We start from the raw sequence: 23,150 nt of genomic DNA, 5'->3' as shown, positions 1-23,150 counted from the left end.
TTTTTTTTAATTTAGGGGCATGGAGAAAGTTTGCAGAGGGCCACGCTGTCCGCTGTTCTCCACAGGGCAGATCTTGGAGATCTACCCATTGCTAAGAGTGTGTTTATGAATAGGAATTGCCACACACTTCATAGGTTTCCAAGAGGCAGGTGTGGTGGGCCATACCTGCAATCCCAGGACCGGGTGGTGTGAAAAGGAAGGGCAGGCGTCAAGGGCATCCTGGGCTACCCAGAGAGTTCAAGGCCAGCTTGATCCACAGGAGATCGTGCCTCAAAAATAGCATTAAAAATTGTAACTAAATTCACAAGATTTTAGCAAGTAGGAATCTTTTTTCATGTGACTATCACATCCAAGTTAACAAATAATTCCATCTCTACATAGCAGGGCAGGGGAAGGCAAACTATATGCAGAATGGATTGGGGGATAAAGAGCTAGCTTTCAAATAGATGGAGTGATTTGATTTTTGTGTGTTTAGTTTCCTATGAGACTTTTGGCTTATTCACTGCTTAGAATAGACTTTATTTTGGAGACCAGGAAAGGGCCAGAAGCATGGATCCCCCAAGCAGATGGCCAATAGATACTAGGGGGTCAAAAATAAGTTATCCAGCTGTTAAGAGGAAAGAAACGAGCAAACACAGTGAGATTTCTAGAGTGCATTCCAAAGAGGCTGAAGGAAGGAAAAGATTGATTGACTTGAAATACTGGACGTTTCTGTATGTACCTAAGAGCGAGGCCTTTGCACGTCACCATCACCCTGTTTTATGACTCCATAACTCTGGAGATGGTCTTTGAGGCCAGACAGAATATTACAGCCTTTGTTCTACTGATCTAAGCTGGCCAATTGTTTTTCCTTTAGTTTCTACACCCATGATTGTTGATTACCAGATTTTTAGAGAAAGGGTCACTGGATTAATTGTTAGCAATGAATTAAATCGAAGAGATTGACTGATAAATACTGTTGATAGTGTTTGGGCAGATTCATTGTCAATAGATTTTTACTGAGCTTCTAGCTGTGTAAGAGCATAGAATGGGGGCTGTGGCAAGTAGGGGGAGGGAAAACAGCCTCTCTATCCAAGAAGATTATGATCAACTTAGAAAATAAAATCGTGGGTTGGGGATTTAGCTCAGTGGTAGAGAGTGCTCGCCTAGCAAGTGCAAGGCCCTGGGTTAAAAAAAAAAAAAAAGAAAGAAAATGAAATCATTCCATCAGTAAAGGGCAGAAAATCATGCTCTTGATTACAATTGAGTCCCACACTGCTTCAAAAAAGGAAGGATCAGATCCTATTGGATTGAAGGAGAAAGTTCTAGAGTTATGAATGTGACTTTGGAGAGAGAGTACAGAAATGAGAACTGGAGATAGGTGAGGGGGAGAGACCAGGTAATAGGAAAAGGAAGAGAGAAAATCAGAATGCTGGTAGAAAACAGACTGAGGAGGCCTCTGACTAGACTGAGGTGGCCAGGGTTTTGTCCACACTAGAGCTGAGATTGGAGATTAGGGGCTGTCTCAGCTACTGTTCTATTGCTGTGAAGAGACATCATGACTGAGGCAACTTATGAGAGAAAGTGCCTAATTTGAGGCTCATGGTTCCGGAGGGCAGTTGACACCATGACCATCATGGCAGGGAACATGGCAGCCGGCAAGCAGGTGTGGTGATTAGGTAGTAACTGAGAGCTTACATGTTGAGATAGCAGCCATGAGGCTGAGGGAGAGCCAACTCCCTCCAACAAGGCCACACCTCCTAAACCTTCCCAAACAGTTCCAACAATGGGGGACCAAGCATTCAGACACATGAGCCTAGAGGGGCCATTCTCATTTAAACCACTAAAGGGCATTGTGTGGGAACTTGAAGTTTGTGTTTTATAAGTGAAGACATAGTGGAATTTTTAAGCAGGAGTAAGGGATGGTCAAAAGATATTTACACAATGCTAGTAGCAGTAAAGAGAGTGACAGATCCATTAGGATGCTCCAGTAGATGCTGGACAGATCCATTAGGATGCTCCAACAGATACTTGGGGTCAGAGCAGTCAGGGCTGAACCCAAGAGGGAACAACAAATGGGAATGGAGAAAAAACTTTTTTTAAAGTCACAAAGGAAGACTTACAAAGATATCATAACTGGTGGATCGTAAGGTGAGAGGGAGATCATTTCAAGGCACTGAGCCTGGGTTCGGTGGCAGTGTTGGTGTCAGAGCTGGAAAGTCCAAAGATGAAGAGGCTAAAGATGATCAGTCTAATGCCAAGAGGTGACCACAGAAGAGTAAAAACATTCATTGCAAAGAAGTCTAGATATCCCTAGGCTATACCAGAGGGATGGGGGAAAGAAGAAAACAGTTTCTCCTTCTACTTTTATCTGAATGCTAAAAACGAAACAAAGCAGAAACAGCACCAACTAAAAGCAAAACAAAAGAAGAGTAAGAAAAGAGGAACTGTGACCTGCTTGGCATCACCAGCTCGGTACAGTGTCGACAGGAAAGAAGAGCCATGGGAGGTATGGGCTGGATGTCACTGGTGGCGCATCACAGAGTGCCATGCCACTGAGGACTGGTTGGAGATGTCCTGCTCAATGAGGCTCACCCCAGGGTTTTAGAGTCACAGAGGCTGTGAGCATCTCCTCATGCCACAGATGTGGAGGTGGAAGACCAGAGAAGGCATTTGGCCTCTCTCACTGTGCCTCAGGGAGTCAGGAGTCAGGGTTCCACTTCAATCTAGTGCCCTTCCCGTCCCTGACATCGGGAGTGGGGCATCCATACAACCTTCTGTCCCTCTATTTTGTGAGACAAGGTTTCCCTGTGTAGCCCTGGCTCACCAGGAACTTACTGTGTAGAGCAGGCTGGCCTCAAACTTGCAGCAATCTCTGCCTCTTGAAGTGTTGGGATTATAGGTATGATGCCCACTTCTGTTCCTTTGGGGAACATTTTTGCCTGGTTGTATGGAAGGAGCCTGATGGAAAAGCTAGGAGATGGAGTCATCCCAAAGCATGGAAGACTTCTCAAAAGCAAAGCATACACAGCATGAAATGCAGGAAGTGACATGGGTAGCCCTATTAGATTGCGTGCTTTCAGACAAAGGGACCTCTTCCAGGGAGGTTAAGAACAGGATGAATGAGTACAGTCTCTGAAGGGAGTGATTTCCCTGAGGCGTGTTTGGGCAGCCCTAAGGACACATTCCAAGTGAGGGTGTTCTGCATTTTTCAACATTCTGAACAGTTATGAAGAATAGGATTTCTACCCAACTCTGAGAGGCAAGAAATATGTAATTCAGTGTGAAGGAACAGGATGGAGCACTTTATTTTTAGAGTTAGGGTCTCACTATGTTGCTCAGGCTGGCCTTGAATTCCTGGACTTTGGTAATCCAACAGGTGTGTGCCATCGTGCCCAGCTATCCTATTGTTTTATTAATTTATTTGTGTTCCAAATAAGGAAATCAAAACAAGAGGTTTAGGAATTTGAACAGGTAGACATAATGCATTATGGCTTTATTTGAGAAAAAGTCTCACTACACAACCTAGGGTAGCTTTGAACTTTCACTGAGCCTCAGCCTTTCAATGTTGGGCTTACAGGTGCGCTCTATCACACCTGGTTTAGTTTAGTTCTGGACTGCTTTCAGGTTTCTTCAATACATTTATTACTTACTTGTGTGGGCAAGGAGTGCACAAGGCACACACGTGGAGGTCAGAAGATAATCTGTAGGAGTCTTTGTCCTGGTTCTGGACTCTTGATAGAAGAAGGTCTGTATCCTTCTCTCTTTGTTCCCAAACCAACCAACTATAAGAGTGCATGCCTATATTCTCAGTACTCAGGAGGCTCAGGCAATATTCCTGACAGATCAAGACCACTCTGGACTACAGTGTAAGACCTGTTCTCCATAAAGGAAAAGGGTGGATCCAGTGTGCCTTAGTCTGGAGAAGTCATACGTGAAATAAGCTGATAATATAAATAACTAATGAAGAGTGTACACACTGGTCATTGATGAAGAGAAGTTTGTAATCTGCGTGTGGTAGTGCACACCTGTAATCCCAGCACCCAGGAGGTGGAGGCAGGAAAACTGGAAGTTAAGGGCATTCTTGGTTATATAACAAGTTGGAGGTTAGACTATGTTAGCTTAGGCTGTCCAAGATAGTGGTTCTTAACCTTCCTAATGCTGTGAACCGTTAATATAGTCCCTCATGTTGAGCTGACCCCAACCATAAAATTATTCTTGTTGCTTCTTCATAACTATAATTTTGCTACCATTATGAATCATAATGCAAATATATGTTTTCTTTCTTTTTTTTTGTTTTTGTTTGTTTTTGTTTTTTGAGACAGGGTTTCTCTGTGTAACAGTCCTGGCTGTTCTGGAACTCTTTTTTGTAGACCAGGCTGGCCTGAAACTCACAGAGATCCACCTGCCTCTGCCTCCCCAGTGCTGGGATTAAAGGTGTGCGCCACCAGCCAATCTCTGTTTTCTGATGGTCTCAGGTGACCCCTGTGAAAGCCATTTGATTCCCAAAGAGGTCTGAACCCACAGATTGAGAACCATGGCTCTAAGATAATAAGTAGGACTTTTTCATATTTAAGTTTATACTGCTGGATTCTAATTATGAGTTAGAAGACAGTCCTTGACTTAGTGAGGAGAGAAAACAGTTAAAAACTGCCAAGACAGGGTTAGGGTAGAGTTAGCTGCATTAAACCCTGGGTCTGATGCCCAGCACTGCCTACAAAGAGATGGTAGTGCGTGCCTTGTAATCCCAGCATTTAGGAATCCGAGGCAGGAGGATCCGGAGTTCAAGGTCATCTGCAACTGCACAGAGATCTTGGGCTACTGGAGACCCTGTTTCAAAAAACAGAGATCGGCAAGGTACACTTGCTGGAGACCATGAGGCCTAACTGTCCTTTGAAGGTGAAGAGGACTTGGGTTGGCAGGGGCTGGAGGTCTTAGGGAGGGACCCGTAAGGACTGAGATCCTCAGGTTGGCCTGCACATGGCTCGGAGATGATTTTGAAGGAGGAAGTTGTAGTATTAGTGACTAGAGAATATCAGGGCACACTGGCTGAGTGTGTGTGTGTGTGTGTGTGTGTGTGTGTGTGTGTGGCCGGCCCATGTTTCCAAAGTCAGAGATCTTCAAAACTTTGTGACTTCCAGCTTCTGGAACCTGCTCACTGGGCAGTGGTGGGAAATTACAATCATGCCGAAGACTGGATTTTACTCTGTTCTTCCTAGCCGTCTTAAAGTGCCAAAGGCAGATCCAAATTGGATGTCATTTTATCTGAATGATGGCAAACGTTCTCCCGGGAGAGGCAGCAGTAACCTGGTTTTCCCTCTCACCTAAAATAGGCCCTGGTGCCTGACGATCTATTTTACGAGGTGCACTGACTCGGCCACCTCATTTGGGACCTGTGAGGCCTGCAGCAGATCCGCTCCAGCAGACAGAGTATTTCCCCAGGACCACTACATCTCTCACAGTCGATTCCCACCCGATGGAGGGAACTTTGCTGGAGGCCAGGACTCACCCTCTTGCATATCTCCAGGGGACCTCAGCCATCCCTCTTCCCCTCCAGGTGGCCTTGCCAAGGTGCAGTGAAGTCATTTTTGTTTTCTGTTTAAGTTCATGCTTACCCATCTTTGACGAATCGACCTGGACAGCATGTTTGAAAGACAGAGACTGAAGAAAGTCAAGCCAGGGAGGGAAGAGACAGACAACACCTTCCCTGGGAAACATTCAGGCTCCCAAAAGCCACTTTGAAGATGGCAGGTAGCATAGGCCTTTAATTCCAGCACTCAGGGGTGGGATGGGGTGGAGGTGACAGGGGTGTAGCCAGGGCTATACAGAGAAACTTGTCTTGAAAGAAAAAAAAAAAAAAACCAAACCACAACCAACCAACCAACCAACCAAAGCCATTTTGACACATTCAAGTCTAGCCATAAAAAACAAGAAGCAGAGGGGGCCTTGGATGTCGAATGTCCTGAATTTTGATAAGTGACGGTATCTCACATGAGGCTTAAACAGGTACTTAAACTCAGTAGCTTCAAGGTAGGCACTGGCTGCGTGAGAGAGCAGGCCACCATGCTTTTCTTCCTACCCGATTTTGACACACATCAACTCAAACAAATTACTCAATCTCAACTAAACAAAATAATAATGTATCAGCTGGGCGGTGGTGGCGCACGCCTTTACTCCCAGCACTCGGGAGGAAGAGCCAGGTGGATCTCTGTGAGTTCGAGGTCAGCCTGGGCTACTGAGTGAGATCCAGGACAGGCACCAAAACTACACAGAGAAACCCTGTCTCGAAATGCACCCCCCCCCCAAAAAAAAAAAAGTATCAATGGAGTAGGACTGGAGGATCAGTGATCTTCTACCTCCTGATGTAAAGAGCGTTCTCTGTGCTTCAGGGCGAAGGAGTTGTCTGCTCTGCACTTTGTCTTATTTCCTACTCTCCTTGGACACACCGGGGCTTTGGGCAATGGCAGAGTGTCAAAGACAGTTTGGAACACGAGTATTGCTTAGGAGTCCTGCCAGCTCTTGGTTTTTCAAGGCTGCTGCTGGGCACAGGCTTTCTGTTGGGGGAACTTTGCTCTGCTGGATGGAATAAAATAGTTTTGTTTTTATCATCAATTTACCTGCTAATTTCTTTCCCCTTTTCCTGCTATTGGGAAATGAACCCAGGATCTGCACTTGACTGCTGAGGGACTCTTTTTAAAATTTTTCTCAGACAGGGTGTCTCTGTGTATCTTTGGAGCCTGTCCTGGAACTCAATCTGTAGACCAGGCTGGCCTCGAACTCACGGAGATCCGCCTAGCTCTGCCTCCTGAGTGCTGGGATTAAAGGTGTGCACCACCACCGCCCGGCATGCTAAAGGGACTCAACTTCTAATTATCAATTTGAGTCGAGTTTGTGGTAAATACCATGTTTCTCATAGTCCGCTGGGTAAGGATTCAAAGCACTTTCTCAGATCTTTTTCAAGAACACCCGAGGACCTTTGTTGGGAGTGTGGTGTTGGAGTTGGGGATGAAGGATGAATACTCATCCCTGTTCTTCAGTTTCTGACAGCCTGGCAAGGCAGCCAGCATTCACTCTCCTGACTCAAAGGCAGGACTACCTTTCTCTTTTTTTCTTAACAGAACCCATAGTTAAGGAAACATATCAGAAGCTGACTTGAAGACACAGACATTTTTAAGATGAGGATGCTATTGTTTGACCTTCGTGGTGGCAGAGCCCTATTTTAATTAATAACTTAGTCTCACACTGTGGCCCAGGCTGGCCTGGAGCTCACTATGTATCCAAAGCTGGTTTTGAACTCCTGATTCTCCTACCTCCACCTCCCAGAGGCTGCGATTGTAAGCATGGCCTACCACACTTAGCTTGTATTTCTTTAATTGATTTCATTTGCAGCTTAAAATCTCTATATATTGGATGATGATACATTTTTGGAAGTAGGCATAAAAAAGCTACATTGCTATGCCAGGCGGTGGTAGCACAGGCCTTTAATCCCAGCACTAGGGAGGCAGAGGCAGGTGGATCTCTGAGTTCAAGGCCAGCCTGGTCTACAGAGTGAGTTCTAGGAAAGCCAGGGCCACACAGAGAAACCCGGTCTCAAAAACCCAAAACAAAAACAAAACAAAAACCCCAAAAGGCTATATTATCTTTGAAATATCCTCATTTAAATTCTTTAATTTAATTTAAAATTTTTCATGTGTTTGAGTTTTTTGCCTGCATATATGTCTATGTAGCATGTTTGTGCCTGATGCTCACAGAAGCCAGTAAAGGGTGTCATATCCCCTGGGACTGGAGTTACAGATGGTTGTCAGGCACCATGTGGATGCTGGGAATTGAACCTGGGTCCTCTGAAAGCAGGCAGCATGGACCCATCTTTCCAGCCCTGACAATACCAGTGTTTTAAACACTGTGTGCCTACATATTGTGTCTTCTCTTCTTATTATATGACGCCTAGGTGTCACGCTATACCTTTTGTTTCCTTTTATTATGTTGACTGCTGAATTATGTGAGCAGATTTATAGATATATTAGAGTATTGTTTATGTTTTTTTTTGTTTTGTTTTGTTTGTTTGTTTGTTTTTTGTTTTTTCGAGACAGAGTTTCTCTGTGTAGCCCTGGCTGTCCTGGAACTTACTCTGTAGACCAGGCTGGCCTCGAACTCACAGAGATCCATCTGCCTCTGCCTCCCAAGTTTTATGGTATTTTATTTAGAGTATGTGAGAATTCATATATTTTAGAGTTGATTCAATACCAGATCCCTAAATGTGCTTTAGTGACATATATATACACATATACATACACACACACATCTTATTTGCAGTAAATTAAATAACACTCATTATTTCTAAAATATCATCTTCTGGTGATATTATTTGGACTCATATTTTATCTGAGAGGATAGACAACTGACTGCCCCTCCCCTCCCGTCCCTTGTCCTCTCCTTTTCTCTTGCAATGTTTCCTGGGCTGACCTTGAACTCCAAAACCCTGTGTCCCAGCCTCCAGAGAGTTGAGATTACAGGCGTGCGATCCTAAATGTGGCTCGATCCTCTTTTTTAACCCCCCTCCCACAGATAGTTGTTCTGCTTAACTTTTCTTCGGCTTTTGAAAGAACCGATTCACAAATGCTTAGACAATAAATAGGCCATCTCAGCCAACTTCTCAAAATGTGTTGATAGTGTCAGGTGTGGGGTGTACTCTCATGATCCCAACTCTTGGCAGGCAGAGGCCAAGTTTGGGGCTAGTCTGGGCTACTTAATGAGGCTCTGTCTGAGAATATACAAACAAAGACATCATTGATAAAATTATATTTTGCCAGCACTATTCCATATTCTCTCTTTGTTTGTTTGCTTTGTTTTTTGAGTCAGGGTTTCTCTGTGCAGCCCTGGCTGTCCTGCAACTAGCTCTGTAGACTAGGCTGGCCTTGAACTCACGGAGCTCCACCTGGCTCTGCCTCCAGAGTAACTGGGATTAAAGGCGTGCGCCACCACCGCCCGGCTGTGTTCTCTATTCTTTGAGCTGGTGGTCACGATCCACTTTAGTGTGTGGGGGTGCGTGCACCATGGTACAGTATGCGAAAGTCAGAGGACAAATCGCTAGACTTCGTTCTCTACTTTCACCTTGTGGGTTTTGTAAATCAAGCTCGTTGTCAGACTTGGTAGCAAGCACCATTACCAGCTGACCCCAGTGCCCCCAAAGTCCTCTTCCCTATTCCTTCTTTATTCCTCAATATCTTTCACTCATCACCCTTGTCAGACTTTTTTTTTTTTTTTTTAAATCATCCTATTCAATCTGGTTATTCAAAGAGCTGAGAAGTATTTAGGAGGATTGCTCTGAGTTTGATGAACACATGGGCTGCATGTTCAATTCCAGGCCAGCCAGAGCTACATATCAAGATCAAAACCCAACGACAACCAAATCAAGTAGCTACAGGGTTCACAAAGGAATCAATACTTCTTCTTCTTCTTCTTCTTCTTCTTCTTCTTCTTCTTCTTCTTCTTCTTCTTCTTCTCCTTCTCCTTCTCCTCCTCCTCCTCCTCCTTCTTCTTCTCCTTCTCCTTCTTCTTCTTCTTTGTTTTGCAGTGCTAGGGTTATATATATTTTTAATGGCAATCTGGGTGGTCTCCTGTATTCCTGTATTCAAAGTGTTGTGACATGAGGCACTTAAACACATAGAAGACTAGAAAACCAACTCTCGTGCTTGGCGCTACTTCCTGTGTGGTCAGGGCACGCATTCAGTGCTCCGAGGTTGCACCTCAGTCTGTGTAAAGTGAGTGGGCGTACACTCTGCCCGCTGGTGGTCAAGTGCACTGTCCCTGACTCTGCTTTGAAAACTATGAGGCACATACAAGCCAGTCATTATCATCAAGCGATGTTGCTTTTAGATGATACAGGAAAAACACACACACACACACACACACACACACACACACACACACAGTCACAAGCGGATTCCACAATTTTTAGGCAGTTGTTGCACATCACAAAAGTTCCAGAGACTTCCCTTCTGGATCATGTTTGCAGGCTTTGTCCTGATGAATTACTTTGGTTTCAGGGGAAATATTTCCTTGGCACCCTTCCCCCAACGCAAAACTTCTCACTCTATTAAATTAGAAATATGCACTAAAGACCCATTCAATAAAGGACACTGAAATGGAAATTAACTGAAGCCTGCTTTCAATTAATTTCAATTCCCTGAAGTGCCAAAATTTCCATTTTGGTCCCAGCAGTAATTGGAAAGTAATAGGCAGGCCTGGGTTTCTAAAAACTTACATGTTTGTGGGGGAGGAGGGGGTGTATTCTGGGTCACTCTGGGGGAGGCCCAGGAGAGACTCAGTTTTCCTCTGCTCCCTGTCAATTTTACTATGCACCTTTCAGTTAATTTCATAACAGCATGGCTGTCCCTTTGTAGATGCACGCTTCCGTGTTTCTGTTTCTCTATATGTACAATTTTAGAACCTTTGGTTTGTTTGTTTGTTTGTTGTTTTTTTTCTTCCATACAGGGTTTCTCTGTGTAGCATGGAACTCACTTTGCAGACCAGGTTGGCCTCGAACTCAGAGATCCACCTGCCTCTGCCTCCCGAGTGCTGAGAATAAAGGTGTGTGGCACCATTGCCCAGCTTGAACCTTTGCTTTTGAACAGCAGAAACAGATTTAAAAAGAAAATGCTTTCCCCCAAATTACCATATCTGAATTGAACAAAGACAGAGGTGGGGGTGGGGAGGCAGAGCCCTACAGCTTCCGCTCAGCCTCGCAAGGTACTCAAGAAAACCTGGTGAATCTGGGCCTGCAGCTCAGCTGGTACAGTGGCTTGCTTGCAGAAAGAAGCTGACTTTAGTGCTCAGCACTACATAAACTGCACGTGGTGGCTCATGCCTATAATCCCAGCACTTGAGAGCTAGAGGCTGGAGGATCAGAAGTTCAAGGCCACCTCTAGCTACATATGAGTTTGAGGTCATCCTAGAGAGAGGAGTCAGTTGTTAAGAATGCTTGTTGCCCAACCATAAGGACCCGAGTTCTGATACTAGCCTTCTTGTAAAGAGCTGGGTGTAATCTCCCAAGCCTGTAACCCAGTGTTGTATGGGGTGGAGACAGATCTCTGAGGCTTCCTGGCTGTCAGCCTAGAGTTAAAAACAGGAGCTCCAGGTTCAAGGACAGTGATAGAGGAAGACACCTAATGCTTTCCTCCTGCCTCTGTCTTGGCACTTACACACACACACATAGACACGGGCATCCATACACCGACATGTACATCACACACACACACACACACACACACACACACACACACACACACAGAGAGAGAGAGAGAGAGAGAGAGAGATAGAGAGAGAGAGAGAGAGAGAGAGAAGGACATAGATCAGTACTGGAGATTTCAGAGTGCAAGGTGGAAGCCATTGCTTTCTATGGAGATCAGCATGGCCAAGGGATCAACAGATGTTTCCTAGGGATCAACAGATGCTTCCTAGGGATCAACAGATGCTTCCTAAAACCTTAGCAGAATTTCTTCACAGGCTGTCCAAGACCTAGATGTGTGTTTTCAAGGTTAGCACTGCAACTGTGGAGACGCAAGGAAAAGAAGCTAAAGGGATGTGCGAGCCATGCAGACTGGCGAGGGGCATTTATTTATTTAATAGTAGACAGTGATTCAAAGGCTATCAAAGACAGAGTAAAGAATTCCAGGGGACTGGGGACATAGCTCAGTGGTAGAGCACTTGTCCTAGCCTGAACCCACATTGAATTCAATCCCTAACATCACATTAATTAACTAATTAGCCAGGTGGCAGTGGCGCACGCCTTTAATCCCAGCACTTGGGAGGCAGAGACAGGTGGATCTCTGTGTGTTCGAGGTCAGCCTGGTCTACAGAGCAAGATCCAGGACAGGCACCAAAACTACATGGAAAAACCGTGTCTCAAAAAACAAAACAAAACAAAAAACTAATTAATTCCTGGGTTCAGAGAGTAAGGGATTCTCAGTACAGAATAGGCAGTTTACTACAAGAAAGATCTCAAGGGGAGCTAAATAATCCCCACAAGAAAAGTCATGCCACTTTCCCAAGTAGTCTTGCTGTTATTCAAAATGTGCTTTTCAATCTATATTCTTCATTAGTAGGAGCATATGCTTCAGTGTAGAAACTCCCTCCTGGAGAGCTGGGGTGTGATGGTGCATGCCTGTAATCCTAGAAAGCTGGGTTGAGGCAGGGGAATCATAAGTTAGAGATCGGGATACATTTATTTCCCATCCATGATGGCAGTGATAACCAGGTAACTACTGTAAGAATAATGGGAAAGGCAACAATGTTACATCTCTTCTTCCTCTTCTCCTTCTTCCTCTTCTTCCTCCTCCTCCCTCCTTCCTTCCTTCCTTCCTTCTTTCCTTCCTTCCCCCCTCCTCCTCCCCCCTCCCCCCTCCTCCTCCTCCCCCCTCCCCCCTCCTCCTCCTCCCCCTCCTCCTCCTCCTCTTCCTCCTCCTCCTCTTTCTTCTTTGATTTTCATGACAGGGTTTCTTTCTGTGTCCTTGGTTGTGCTGGATCTCACTCTGTAGCCCAGGCTGGCCTCGAACTCACAGAGATCCACCTGCCTCTGCCCCCCGAGTGCTGGGGTTAAAGGCATGTGCCAGCATCAGTGGGCAATAAGTAAATGTTTTGTATTTCCATAGTCAACAAAGGAATTTAGTATGATAGGTGAATGTAAAAATAAATACATACGAAAATAGAGACTATACAACCAGCTATATATAAAAATGGGGAAAATGCCTTTCAAAATATTGACAGCAATGCAAGAGTAGAAAGTACTTAATAGATTTCATTTAAAAGTGCAGCACCTTTGCGAGTGGACTGGTGGCTCAGTAAACTTAAGAGCACTTGTTCTTCCAGGGGACCTGGGTTCAGTTCCTAGCCCCCATACGGCAGCTCAGAACCACCTGTAACTCTCTTTCCGGGCGATCTGACACCCTCTTCTGATGTCTTTGAGCACTAGGCATGAATGCAATATACATGTGTACATGCAAGAAAAACACACATCTACATAAAATTAAAATAAAGAAACCTTCACAAATTACACGCTCTTGGCCAGGTGTGGTGGCTCATACATACCTATAATCTCAGCACTTGGAGGCTGAGGCAGGAGGAGTCGTCTGAGGACAGGATAGGCTGTGTACTAAGTTCCAGGCCATCCTGGGCTACATTGTGAAGTCCCATCTTAAGAAACCAAAAACCTTAAAAGAAAAAGTACAGACTTTCAAACAAGAAAGTTATGGAATATTATTGGAAAACCTGAAACATAATCTGCACAAATGGAATGAACTGCAATGCTCTTGGATAGGATTTTGTTTGTTTGTGACAGGGTTTCACTATGTAGCCTTAGCTGGCCTGCATCTTGCTATGTAGACCAGGCTGGCCTTGAACTCATAGAGATCTGCTTGTCTCTGGCTCTGGTATTCTGAGACTAAAGATGTGCTACCAAATTCAGCTTGGATAAAATTTGGTAAAAGAATATTCTAATTCTCCCAATTAACTTAAAAATCTGATATAACCCAATACAAACTTCTTTTTTATTTTTGTCATGGGTAAATTTTTGGGTTTTGTTTTTGGTTTTGGTTTTGGTTTTGGTTTTTGTCTTTGTTTTTCAAGACAGGGTTTCCCTGTGTAGTTTTGGTGCCTGTCCTGGATCTTGCTCTGTAGACCAGGCTGGCCTCGAACTCTGCTGCCTGAGTGCTGGAATTAAAGGCATGTGACACTGCCACCTGACTGAGTGAAATGTTTTTGGACTTCACTTGTTCATATGATAAAAGAAAGACCAGGAAAAGTGAGATATAAAAAAGAATAAGAGTTAGCTTATCTCACCAAGTACTTTTTAAAGATTTACTTTTTATTTTTAATTATTCATAGTAGTTATAGGTATATGGTGTGTGTGTGTGTGTGTGTGTGTGTGTGTGTGTGTGTGTGTGTGTGTGCAGGTGAGTGCTGGTGACAGCAGAGGCCAAAGACATCAAATTTCCTAGAACTGGAATTACATCAGGTGTGAGGCACCAAGTTGTTGCTGGGAACTGAACTCAGGTCTTCTGGAAGTACTTTTAACCTCTGAGCCATTTCTCTGGCCTCTCACCAAATATTTTTAACATACTAAAGACTATCTACAACCTGTTGTTTGGAAGCAGAGATAGGTAGATAGATAGATAAATAGATAGATAGAGAGATAGATGATCGATAGATAGGCAGGCAGACAGATAATAGATACACACATACATATACACATACATAGAAGAAAGAGATCACAATAGATTCCACTGCATATAGGAACTCAATATGTTACAAAAATCGAAATTCCAGTTCCATAACGGACAGGGTGGCTCCCTTAATCTGTGCAAGTACAAGCTTTACATCTGGAGCGCCCTGGTTTGATTCCAAGCACCTATATGGCTGCTTACAACTGTCTGTAGTTCCAGGGGATTCCACACCCCCTTTCTGCTTCCATGATCATGCACACATGTGGTACCCAGGCATACATACAGGCAAAACAGGTGGAATACAATAAAAATTATTTAAAAAACAGATGGTAACAATTAGCACGTGATAGTCTCTTCTATATATTATTTCTTAGCAGTTTATATGTAAAAAAACAAATGACCAGAGAAATAGGTAACTGTCACCTCAGAGGAAAAGATACTTTATAGAGATACAAAGCCAACTCGCCAGTAAACACACACAGAGATGGTCAGCCGTTGGCAGTCAGCAGAAATAACTATGGAATAGAACTTGTCACCCATCTGCCTGACTGACAAGAGCTAAAAATAGTTAAGTTTCCTATTGGCCAGACTAACGTAAAAGAAAAGGCTCCCACATCTTTTAAGATTGCTTGCTGCTCTTCCAGAGGATGAGAGGTGGGTCACAGCCCTCACACCAGACAGCTCACAACTGCCGATAATGCCAGCTCTGAGGATCCAACGCCTTCCTTTGGCCTCCACGTGCACACATGTGGCTTCCGTTCACACAGACATAAACACATACATCAAGAAGAATCTTAAATCTGCCAGTGTGTAACCTCTGTGCCCGGAGGCTTTTCCTGGGGGCACTGTTTGCAGTGGCAAAATCATGGAAATAAGGGGAATGCCTAACCATGTAGGAATGATCAACAGAGTTCACTCAAACCAAGGAATAGCAAGCAGCCAATAGGCATGCTCTCTTAGACATAATTAGTAAGTCTAGAGATAGCTTTGTGATACAGTAAGAGAGACAGGTAAAGTACAGGGAGGTGGACCGTGAGTCTCCGGTGGCAGCCTCATCACACACGTGAATACTCTGCACATGCTTTTGGATGTGATCTTGTGAGGAGGACAGAGGAAGGGATGGAAGAACAGCAGAGATGGATGTCAGCAGGGATTAGGGCCAAAAGGAGCACAATAGGGCGTAAATAATAGTAATCTAATACCAAAATTAGATAAGATGCCATGCTGTGGGGTAAGAGGAGACAGTAGCTGAAAAGTCCTAGGCTATTGACGTCCAAGATTGTCAGACAATATAAGCAAAATGATGTTTAAGGAGAGGCATTGTATGTGTTCCCATGGTCCTTTGCAAGTTTGGTTTGGTTTAACCACAGCACAGAGCTTTGTTAGCGATTCCATTAAGGTTAAATCTCTAGGAGTGAGAGCCCCCTCAGATCTCACAGCGAACCATTGGCTCTGTTTTTTTTTAAAGAATTTTTTACTTATTATGTATACAGTGCTCTGTCTGCATGTATCCCTGCCGGCCAGAAGAGGGCGCCAGATCTCATTACAGGTGGTTGTGAGCCACCATGTGGGTGCTGGGAATTGAACTCTCAACCACTGAGCCATCTCTCCACCACCACCCCCCCTTTTGGATTGCCACCTCATTCCAGGCACAGATTATTATAGAGACATTGCTTTGGCCCCATAGGCATGTAGAAGGAGAAAGTCTCCCCCACCCAGAACGTGGAGGTCATGATGGTCACAAAGCCGAAGAGCTGTTTACATATGACATCCCGTGAAACAGGTGTAGGGGACGTGTCCACACGATTCCTGATATCCATGTCTATGTCCCGGTGGGTCTGTTCCCCCCAGTTCAACTTCAGGTCTATGTGGTCTGGTTCACGCCATGGATTCCTCTCTTGCTATGAGTGGTCAGGGAGCTTCGGGTAGTCACCCTGCCCCATGCCAGCCCTGGGTATGGCTTGTAAGTCTTCCACACATATATTATACTTCTTGGCAGCTGGGGCCTGTTCTTCTGGGGTCCTAGGAAACCACTCTGGTGGCATGCCTTGGTCAAGTGAAAGGCCGTCCGTGTGCCCCGTGGCATCATGCCACAGGTTGCCCTCTGTAGACACCAGACTCTCAGGGCTGCGGCCCTGACCACTGTCATCTTCCATTTCACCTTCTCCACCTCCAGGTTGTTTTAGTGTTTGTTTTGTGTGTGTGTGTGTGTGTGTGTGTAGTTACTTTTGCTTTTGTAATAAACTAAAACAAGATTTCTAACTTCTATTGATCAAACACCTTTTTTTGTATCTTGGAATCAGTGGGCACACAGCTGTGTATCCTTGAGCTTTCTGACACTGTAGCTCTGAAATACACACATTTTCCATTTACTTAGGACATGGAGTTTTTTGTTTGCCTCTTTCCAAGTAGTTATAGGTCAGAAAACTAAATCCTCAGAAGTAGATAATCCATAACAATTCAGCTTTACATATTTCAGGACTCCCCCCTCCCTGCCCCCGCCTCCAATAGCAGCAGAATTACACCTAACAATAATTTTAAAAACTTTGTGGAGGGGGTGAGGTTGTAGCTCAGTCAGTAGAGTGCTTGCCTAGCATGTGTAAAGTCCCGGGTTCAATCCCCAGCACCACCAAACAAACAAAACAAAAAACCCAAACAAACCTGGGTATACTAGCCCATGCCTGCCTGGAATTCAGCATTCAGGAGATAGAGGCTAGAGAATCAGAACTTCAAGGTCACAGTGTTTGAGGCCAGTCTGGATGCATGAGACTGTGTCCATGAAGGAAAGCCAAGCGTAACGGTGGATGTCGTGTGTCCATCCAGCCTGAGATATGGGAGACTAGGAGAACCTGGCACCTTCAGCCTTCATCGTGGGAAGCTCCTGAGGTGGAGGAATTCATCAAAGATAAGAAAGGGTTAAAACACTGAAAGCGGGGATGGCTAAGTGAGGCCCCAGGTGCGCAGTCTCTACTCATTTGTGTTAGACCGCATTCTGAACTTGCAGCTTCGAGTCCAGGGGTCACAACAGGCAGCCCTCATTTGTTAAGCTTCTCCTGGGCACAAAGGAATCCACCAGATGCTGAGAATGGTGACTAGTAACAGGCCCGTCTTTCTTGCTCAGCTTTTCCTTCGTAATGTAATTTTCCTAAACAGCAACTTGCTAATAAAGCCAGTAAATCCAGGGTTGGGGATTTAGCTCAGTAGTAGAGTGCCTGCCTGGCAAGCACAAGGACCTGGGTTCAATCCTCAGCTAAAAAAAAAAAAAAAAAGCCAGTAAGTCTTAATTAATTGGTTGGATCCAAAGGAGAATGTAGCATATTTAAAAAATACCATATTGCCAGGTGGTGGTGGCTCACACTTTTAATCCCAGCACTCAGGAGGCAGAATCAGGTGGATCTCTGTGAGTTCGAGGCCAGCCTGGTCTACAGTGTGAGATCCAGGACAGCCAGGGCTACACAGAGAAACCCTGTCTCAAAAACAAAGCAAAACAAACAAACAAAAACCTACCATATTTTTGAGTAATTAGTTTTATAGTCACAAAATGATGTTTGCAGGCCAGTGAGAGGGCTCTCATCTGGTAAGTGCCTTCCCTTGCCTTAGGAGCCTGATGACTGGAGTTTGATCCCAGGATCCATATAAAGGTGAAAGGGGAGCCCAACTCTACAGGTTGTCCTTTGTGTATTTCATGGTCTGTGCCATTGCCCAATAATAATAGATTAAAATATCTGACTTTAAGGGTGTGTGTGTGTGTGTGTTTGTTTTTGAGACAAGGTTTCTTTGTGTAGCCCAGGCTGCTTTGGAACTTACTTGTAGACCAAACTGGCCTCGAACTCACAGAGATCTGAAGGCAGTTTTTCTGTCCCACCAGCCTCTCTCCAAATAACCACACAGAGACTTAATATTAATTATAAATTCTCAGTGGCTAGCTTGGACTTTTTTTTTTTTTTTGAGACAGGGTTTCTCTGTGTAGTTTTGCACTTTTTCTGGAACACACTTGGTAGCCCAGGCTGGCCTCGAATTCACAGAGATCTGCCCGCCTCTGCCTCCCAAGTGCTAGGATTAAAGGCGTGAGCCACCATTGATGGGCACTTGGGCTTGTTTTTAACTAGCTCATATAACTTAAATTAACACATATTTCTTATCTACCCTCTGCCACGTGGCAGTATCTTCTTTCAACAAGACATGTTCATCTCTTGCTTCATCTGTTTCCTGGCTTCTCCTCAGGCTCCACCCATCTTCCCCCCAGCTTTTTATTAACCAATAAGAATAATACATATTTACAATGTATAGATTGTTCCACAGCAGAGCTCCATCTGCTTCTGCCCCCTGAGTGCTGATATTAAAGGTGTGAGCCACCATACCCAGCTAAGTTTTTCTTCTTTAAATAATTTATTTATTTTTATTTTATATGCATTGGTGTTTTGCCTGCATGTATGTCTGTGTGAGGATGTTGGATCCCCTGGAACTGGAGTTACAGACAGTTGTGAGCTACCATGTGGGTGCTGGGAATTAAACCTGGGACCACTGGAAGAGCAGCCAGTGCTCTTAACTGCTGAACCATCTTTCCAGCCCCTGACTTTAAAAGTTAAGGTTTACTCAATTTAGTAATTTATTCTTCTGAAATTGTTTAGCTTTAAGCTGTGCTTGGTATTTAAAGCTAACTCATAAAACTAGTCCAGTATCTTCACGGATTTTACCAGATGTCCTTTATTCTTTGATTGGCAGGTGCAGGGAAGGGGAGGTGGCCTGACCCAGGACGATGATGACGCAATGCTGAAGAGTGAGCTGGAGGAGAGAAGCAACAGGCACCATGGAAAAAACCAAAACAAAGCAAGGTCAGAGCTCCAGCTCGCTTTGGAGCTTGGGATTCTGGAAATGCAGGAGTTACCACCGTTTCCCAATACCATTTTCCCATTATCCACTTGGAGACCCAGTTAGGTGACAGCTCCAAAGTGTCAAATGTAGACCTGAGGTCCTGGTCCGTGGTCTCAGTCTTAGTTCTTGCCATTTGTTTGGACAGAGTATGAGATGGGCTAAATTGTCCTTACTCAAGTTTGTATGAGGAGGTTTGGTGACCCCCAACCACTGGGATTTTACAGGGACAGCCTCTACCGAGTGCAAGTCATAGGCTGAGGTGATGTATCAGTTAGGACTTACCATATGGAGGCTGGCTCCTCTAGGAGCATATGGAGGGCTCTCCATATGGTCAGGAGAGCACATATGTCTAAGGAGAGCAATACGCGCACACGCGCAGCCAAAGGCTTGCAGGCGGGAGTTTCACGAGAGTTGTTTGCTTCTTGCAATGTGACCTTGGTGTGATGTGAACCTCCACGGGAGCAGCAGCAACGTGGTTGAGCAAACACCCTTCGTCAGTGGCCTCATCTTTGTGGCCAACCCTTGTGGTTCTGAAGGATAGTTTCTAAGCCAACCTGGTTTTCTCCCTAAGTTGTAAGTGATTTTTATAGCCTGCTCCATCAACCTCGTGTTTCCCCATGTCTCCGGATCTTCCAGAAACTTTCCACTGACATTTCTTTCCTATCAGCCCACCTGCCTCATTGGACATGAGTCCCCCACACTGACTTTGGCACTGAGATGGGGGCAGAGAGAAAATATCATTGTAGAAAGGTAGAGATAGGAACATTTTATGTTTCTTCCTGGGATCAGCCTGTGACAGTCAGGTGACTATGTGGCTGACTTACTTCCTTTTCCTGTGGCTATTATATAATACTCTGACCAAAGACTCTGGGTCTTATTTGCTCATAATTCCAGGTTACAGTTGATCACAGCAGGAGGAGCCTGAGAGAACAGGTCACCTTACAGAGCAGAGAGCAACACATTCGTGCATGCCCTCAGCTTGCCCTCTCCATTTTCTTAAAAAAAAAAAAAAAAGTTTGTGTTTTTATGTGTCCGAGTGTTTTGCCTGCATGTATGTCTGTGCACCACATGCATGCTTGGTGCCTACAGAGGCCAGAAGAGAGTGTCATATCCCCCAGGACTGGAGTCACAGATGGTTGTGAGCAATCATGTGGGTGCTGGGGACCAAACCTGTGTTCTCTACAAGAGCAGCAAGGCCTCATAATCACTGTAGGATCCCTCCAGCCCCTAGTGCTCTCCATTTCTTATAGTCCAGGATGTCCACTCTGCTCAGGGAATGGTCCTGCCCCAAAGTAACAGGAGTCTTTCCCCATGGATTAATTTAACCAAGGCAATCCCTCCAATATTCTCCAAGGCCAACCCTAATCTAGACAGTCCCTCACAAGTGTGCCCAGGGGTTTGCCTCCAAGGTGAAGAGCTGACAATTCATACCAACCACAACCCAGGCAAAGAGCAGAAGTCAGCTCAGATAAACTTTAGTCAGCCCTAAGGACATGAGGGAGACACCCCCAGGGCATCCCCATCTAGCCAGTTAATGACTGCCAATCCCTGAGTTTGGTAGAGAAACTTCCCGTTGGTGGCAAGAAAGGGTTTTCTGCTGTGATAATTTTATCAGGTAGGTATAGTTCAGCCATTACGGTATAAATATGGGCATCACTGGCACTAGTTTATTTATTTATTTATTTTGTTCCGGAATCATCTGGTTCTTGCCCTTCAGGCCCAGTTCGAGGATCCTCTCATGTGTCTGTTACCTCCACGAATCCAGTGAGATTAGGACAGGCACAGAGCGAGTTGTGTCTACTGAATCAAGCTCTTTCTTCCTGCAGGAGAGAATGAACATATGCCGGTGAACAACCCTTCCACGCAGATCTACCAGGTAACGACACACGCCTCTGTGAAGACTGTCATGAGTGGCCGTGACTGCCCTTCACACACTGCGATTTCTAACACTTAGATACTTCCACGTGTATCCTGGCGTTTGTTCTCTTAACAAGGCCAAGGGACGGGGAGGGCAGAGGCCACTCACTTTGGACCTTGGAGAGAGCTGGTTGGCAGAGGAAACCTTATTCCGTCTGTAAAACACACTACCTCTACCCCACCTCGGCTCTGCTTTTCTTGCCTACGCCACGGTCACTGTGGCCATCACACCATGCAGCGGCATTGTCACCAGAGAGGACACAGGAAGAGCTGCCTTTTCTCAGCCAGGTGCAGTGGTGCATACCTTAACCCCTAACACTCGGGAACCTAAGACACGAGTTTAACAAGTTCAAGGCTAGCCTAGATTACAGAGTGAGGCCTTGTGTGAAAACATTTTTTAAAGTATGTTTTTCTTTATTACACCCCTTTTTCCCCCTCAGGGAGAACTGAGAATTAAGAGTGTTAGCATTACAAATGTTCAAGTATGGTGACAGGAAAAAAATTAAAACATTTTAAACAATGGCAATAATTAGATTTTTTTGCAAAGGCAATCATGACAAGCATTCTAGCAGGCTGCCCCAACTCTGCAAATAGAATTTATTTGGCTTTTGTCTTCCAACTAGAAATTGAATTAAAGCTCTGTCCTTAGTAATTATGGATATTTACACTGCCATATTTTGTCTTGTAAAGTCGGTTTGAGCTTTGTGCTTCTCTCAAAATTTAACACTATACCTGTTATCAGGGCCTGGGGAGGGGAGGCTCTTTTTAAAAATTATTATTAATTTAATTATAGTTATTAATGTATGTCTATGTATGTATGTGTGTGGCGTGTGTGGCAGTCAGTTCTCTCCTTCTACCTTGTGGGTCTCTGATATTGAACTCAAGTTGTTGGGTTCAGAGGCTAACACCTCTACCTACTGAGCCATCCCACCACTTCCTTAAGTTGGGTTTTTAGGCCCTTTCATGCAAGGAAGACAAGAGTCCAGGAGAGCAGATAGCTGGGGAAGTATTATCTATATTAGTTAAAGTTTAAATGCTGGTAAAGTCAGCGAAACAGCTAGCTCTTGGAAGCCTCCTGCAAGAGTTCATTGCTGTGGGCCGAGCTAGAGCGAGCCCACAACAGGAGAGTAAAGCCGTGTTAACTGTGTGGCTCTTAGATCAGCAATGGGAGGAGTAGAAGAAACCGCCTCCTGTCAATTTCATTCATATTTGGTGAATAGTTATCTGCAAATCTGCTGCTTAGCTTGATGGGAAATTAAACAGATGAAACAGACTTCCTTGCTTGTTTGTTTGAATGCCCGCACCTTGAAAATACATCGATGAGTGGCTTATATGAGGCAGGCTTTTGAAAAGGCTACAGTGATGGTGTTGTTATAATTCAGTAGGATTGTTGACTAAAATATTTGAGCAAGCACCAAGGACAAGCCAATCACTGGACAGTGGACTATTAAGAAAGACTATTCTGAAGCCGGGCGGTGGTGGCTCACACCTTTCATCCCAGCACTTGGGAGGCAGAGGCAGGTGGATCTCTGTAAGTTCGAGGCCAGCCTGGGCTACCAAGTGAGTTCCAGGAAAGATGCAAAGCTACACAGAGAAACCCTGTCTCAAAAACAAAACAAAACAAAAAAAAAAAAACTATTCCAACAGGGTGGCCAGCTTGAGCAGAGCCTGGGGTGGGGGCAGGTCTCCTCCATGCTGACAGGATGCCTCACTGGTCCAAGGCCTCTAGATGTTCTCCATGCTCACCTGTGTTCTCCTCTGACCTGCCTCTGCCATTGCATGAGTGTAAATGCCTCTTTAAAGCCAGGTACGATTTAAAATCTATTATAGATATGTGGGTCACTCCCTTGATGTTGGCTAAATTTAGCTGCAGAGGGGATGGCCTCATTATCTCACTGTGTCACGAATCCAAGTGCATCTTTTCACACTGGAGTGCTTGGTGCCGGGAAACAGCATTTGGTCTATATGGTCTCTGCTGTGCCTTGATGACTCCATCTTTGTTTTAAAAGAACACTTCCCAAGTCTGTTAATTCCAATTAACTTTTAACCAAATGAAGGAGGGGCCAAGGAAGAGGACAGAGGCATGGAAGGCATCTGTAGGTAACTATAACAAAATACGATCTGCATTAGAAGGGACATAGAACTGAAGGAAAATGTGAA

General features: G+C 44.7%; 1 protein-coding gene and 1 pseudogene across 1 annotated transcript in view; one reads left to right on the top strand and one right to left on the bottom strand.

Moving 5' to 3' along the window:
* The window catches only part of LOC118571494, a 29,228-nt pseudogene extending 12,881 nt beyond the window's left edge, over nucleotides 1–16,347 (bottom strand).
* Arhgef33 (Rho guanine nucleotide exchange factor 33) overlaps nucleotides 1–23,150 on the top strand; it is an 88,728-nt gene that overhangs the window by 20,273 nt on the left and 45,305 nt on the right. The window contains exons 3-4 of the mRNA XM_036171133.1: nucleotides 18,924–19,033; nucleotides 20,900–20,949. Coding sequence (XP_036027026.1) covers nucleotides 19,009–19,033; nucleotides 20,900–20,949 — 75 coding nt within the window. The 5' untranslated portion in view covers nucleotides 18,924–19,008. The remainder of the gene's footprint in view (nucleotides 1–18,923; nucleotides 19,034–20,899; nucleotides 20,950–23,150) is intronic.

Source organism: Onychomys torridus, chromosome 21, assembly GCF_903995425.1.
Source record: "Onychomys torridus chromosome 21, mOncTor1.1, whole genome shotgun sequence".
Taxonomy (NCBI): domain Eukaryota; kingdom Metazoa; phylum Chordata; class Mammalia; order Rodentia; family Cricetidae; genus Onychomys; species Onychomys torridus.
This window is presented reverse-complemented; position numbering and strand designations above follow the sequence as displayed.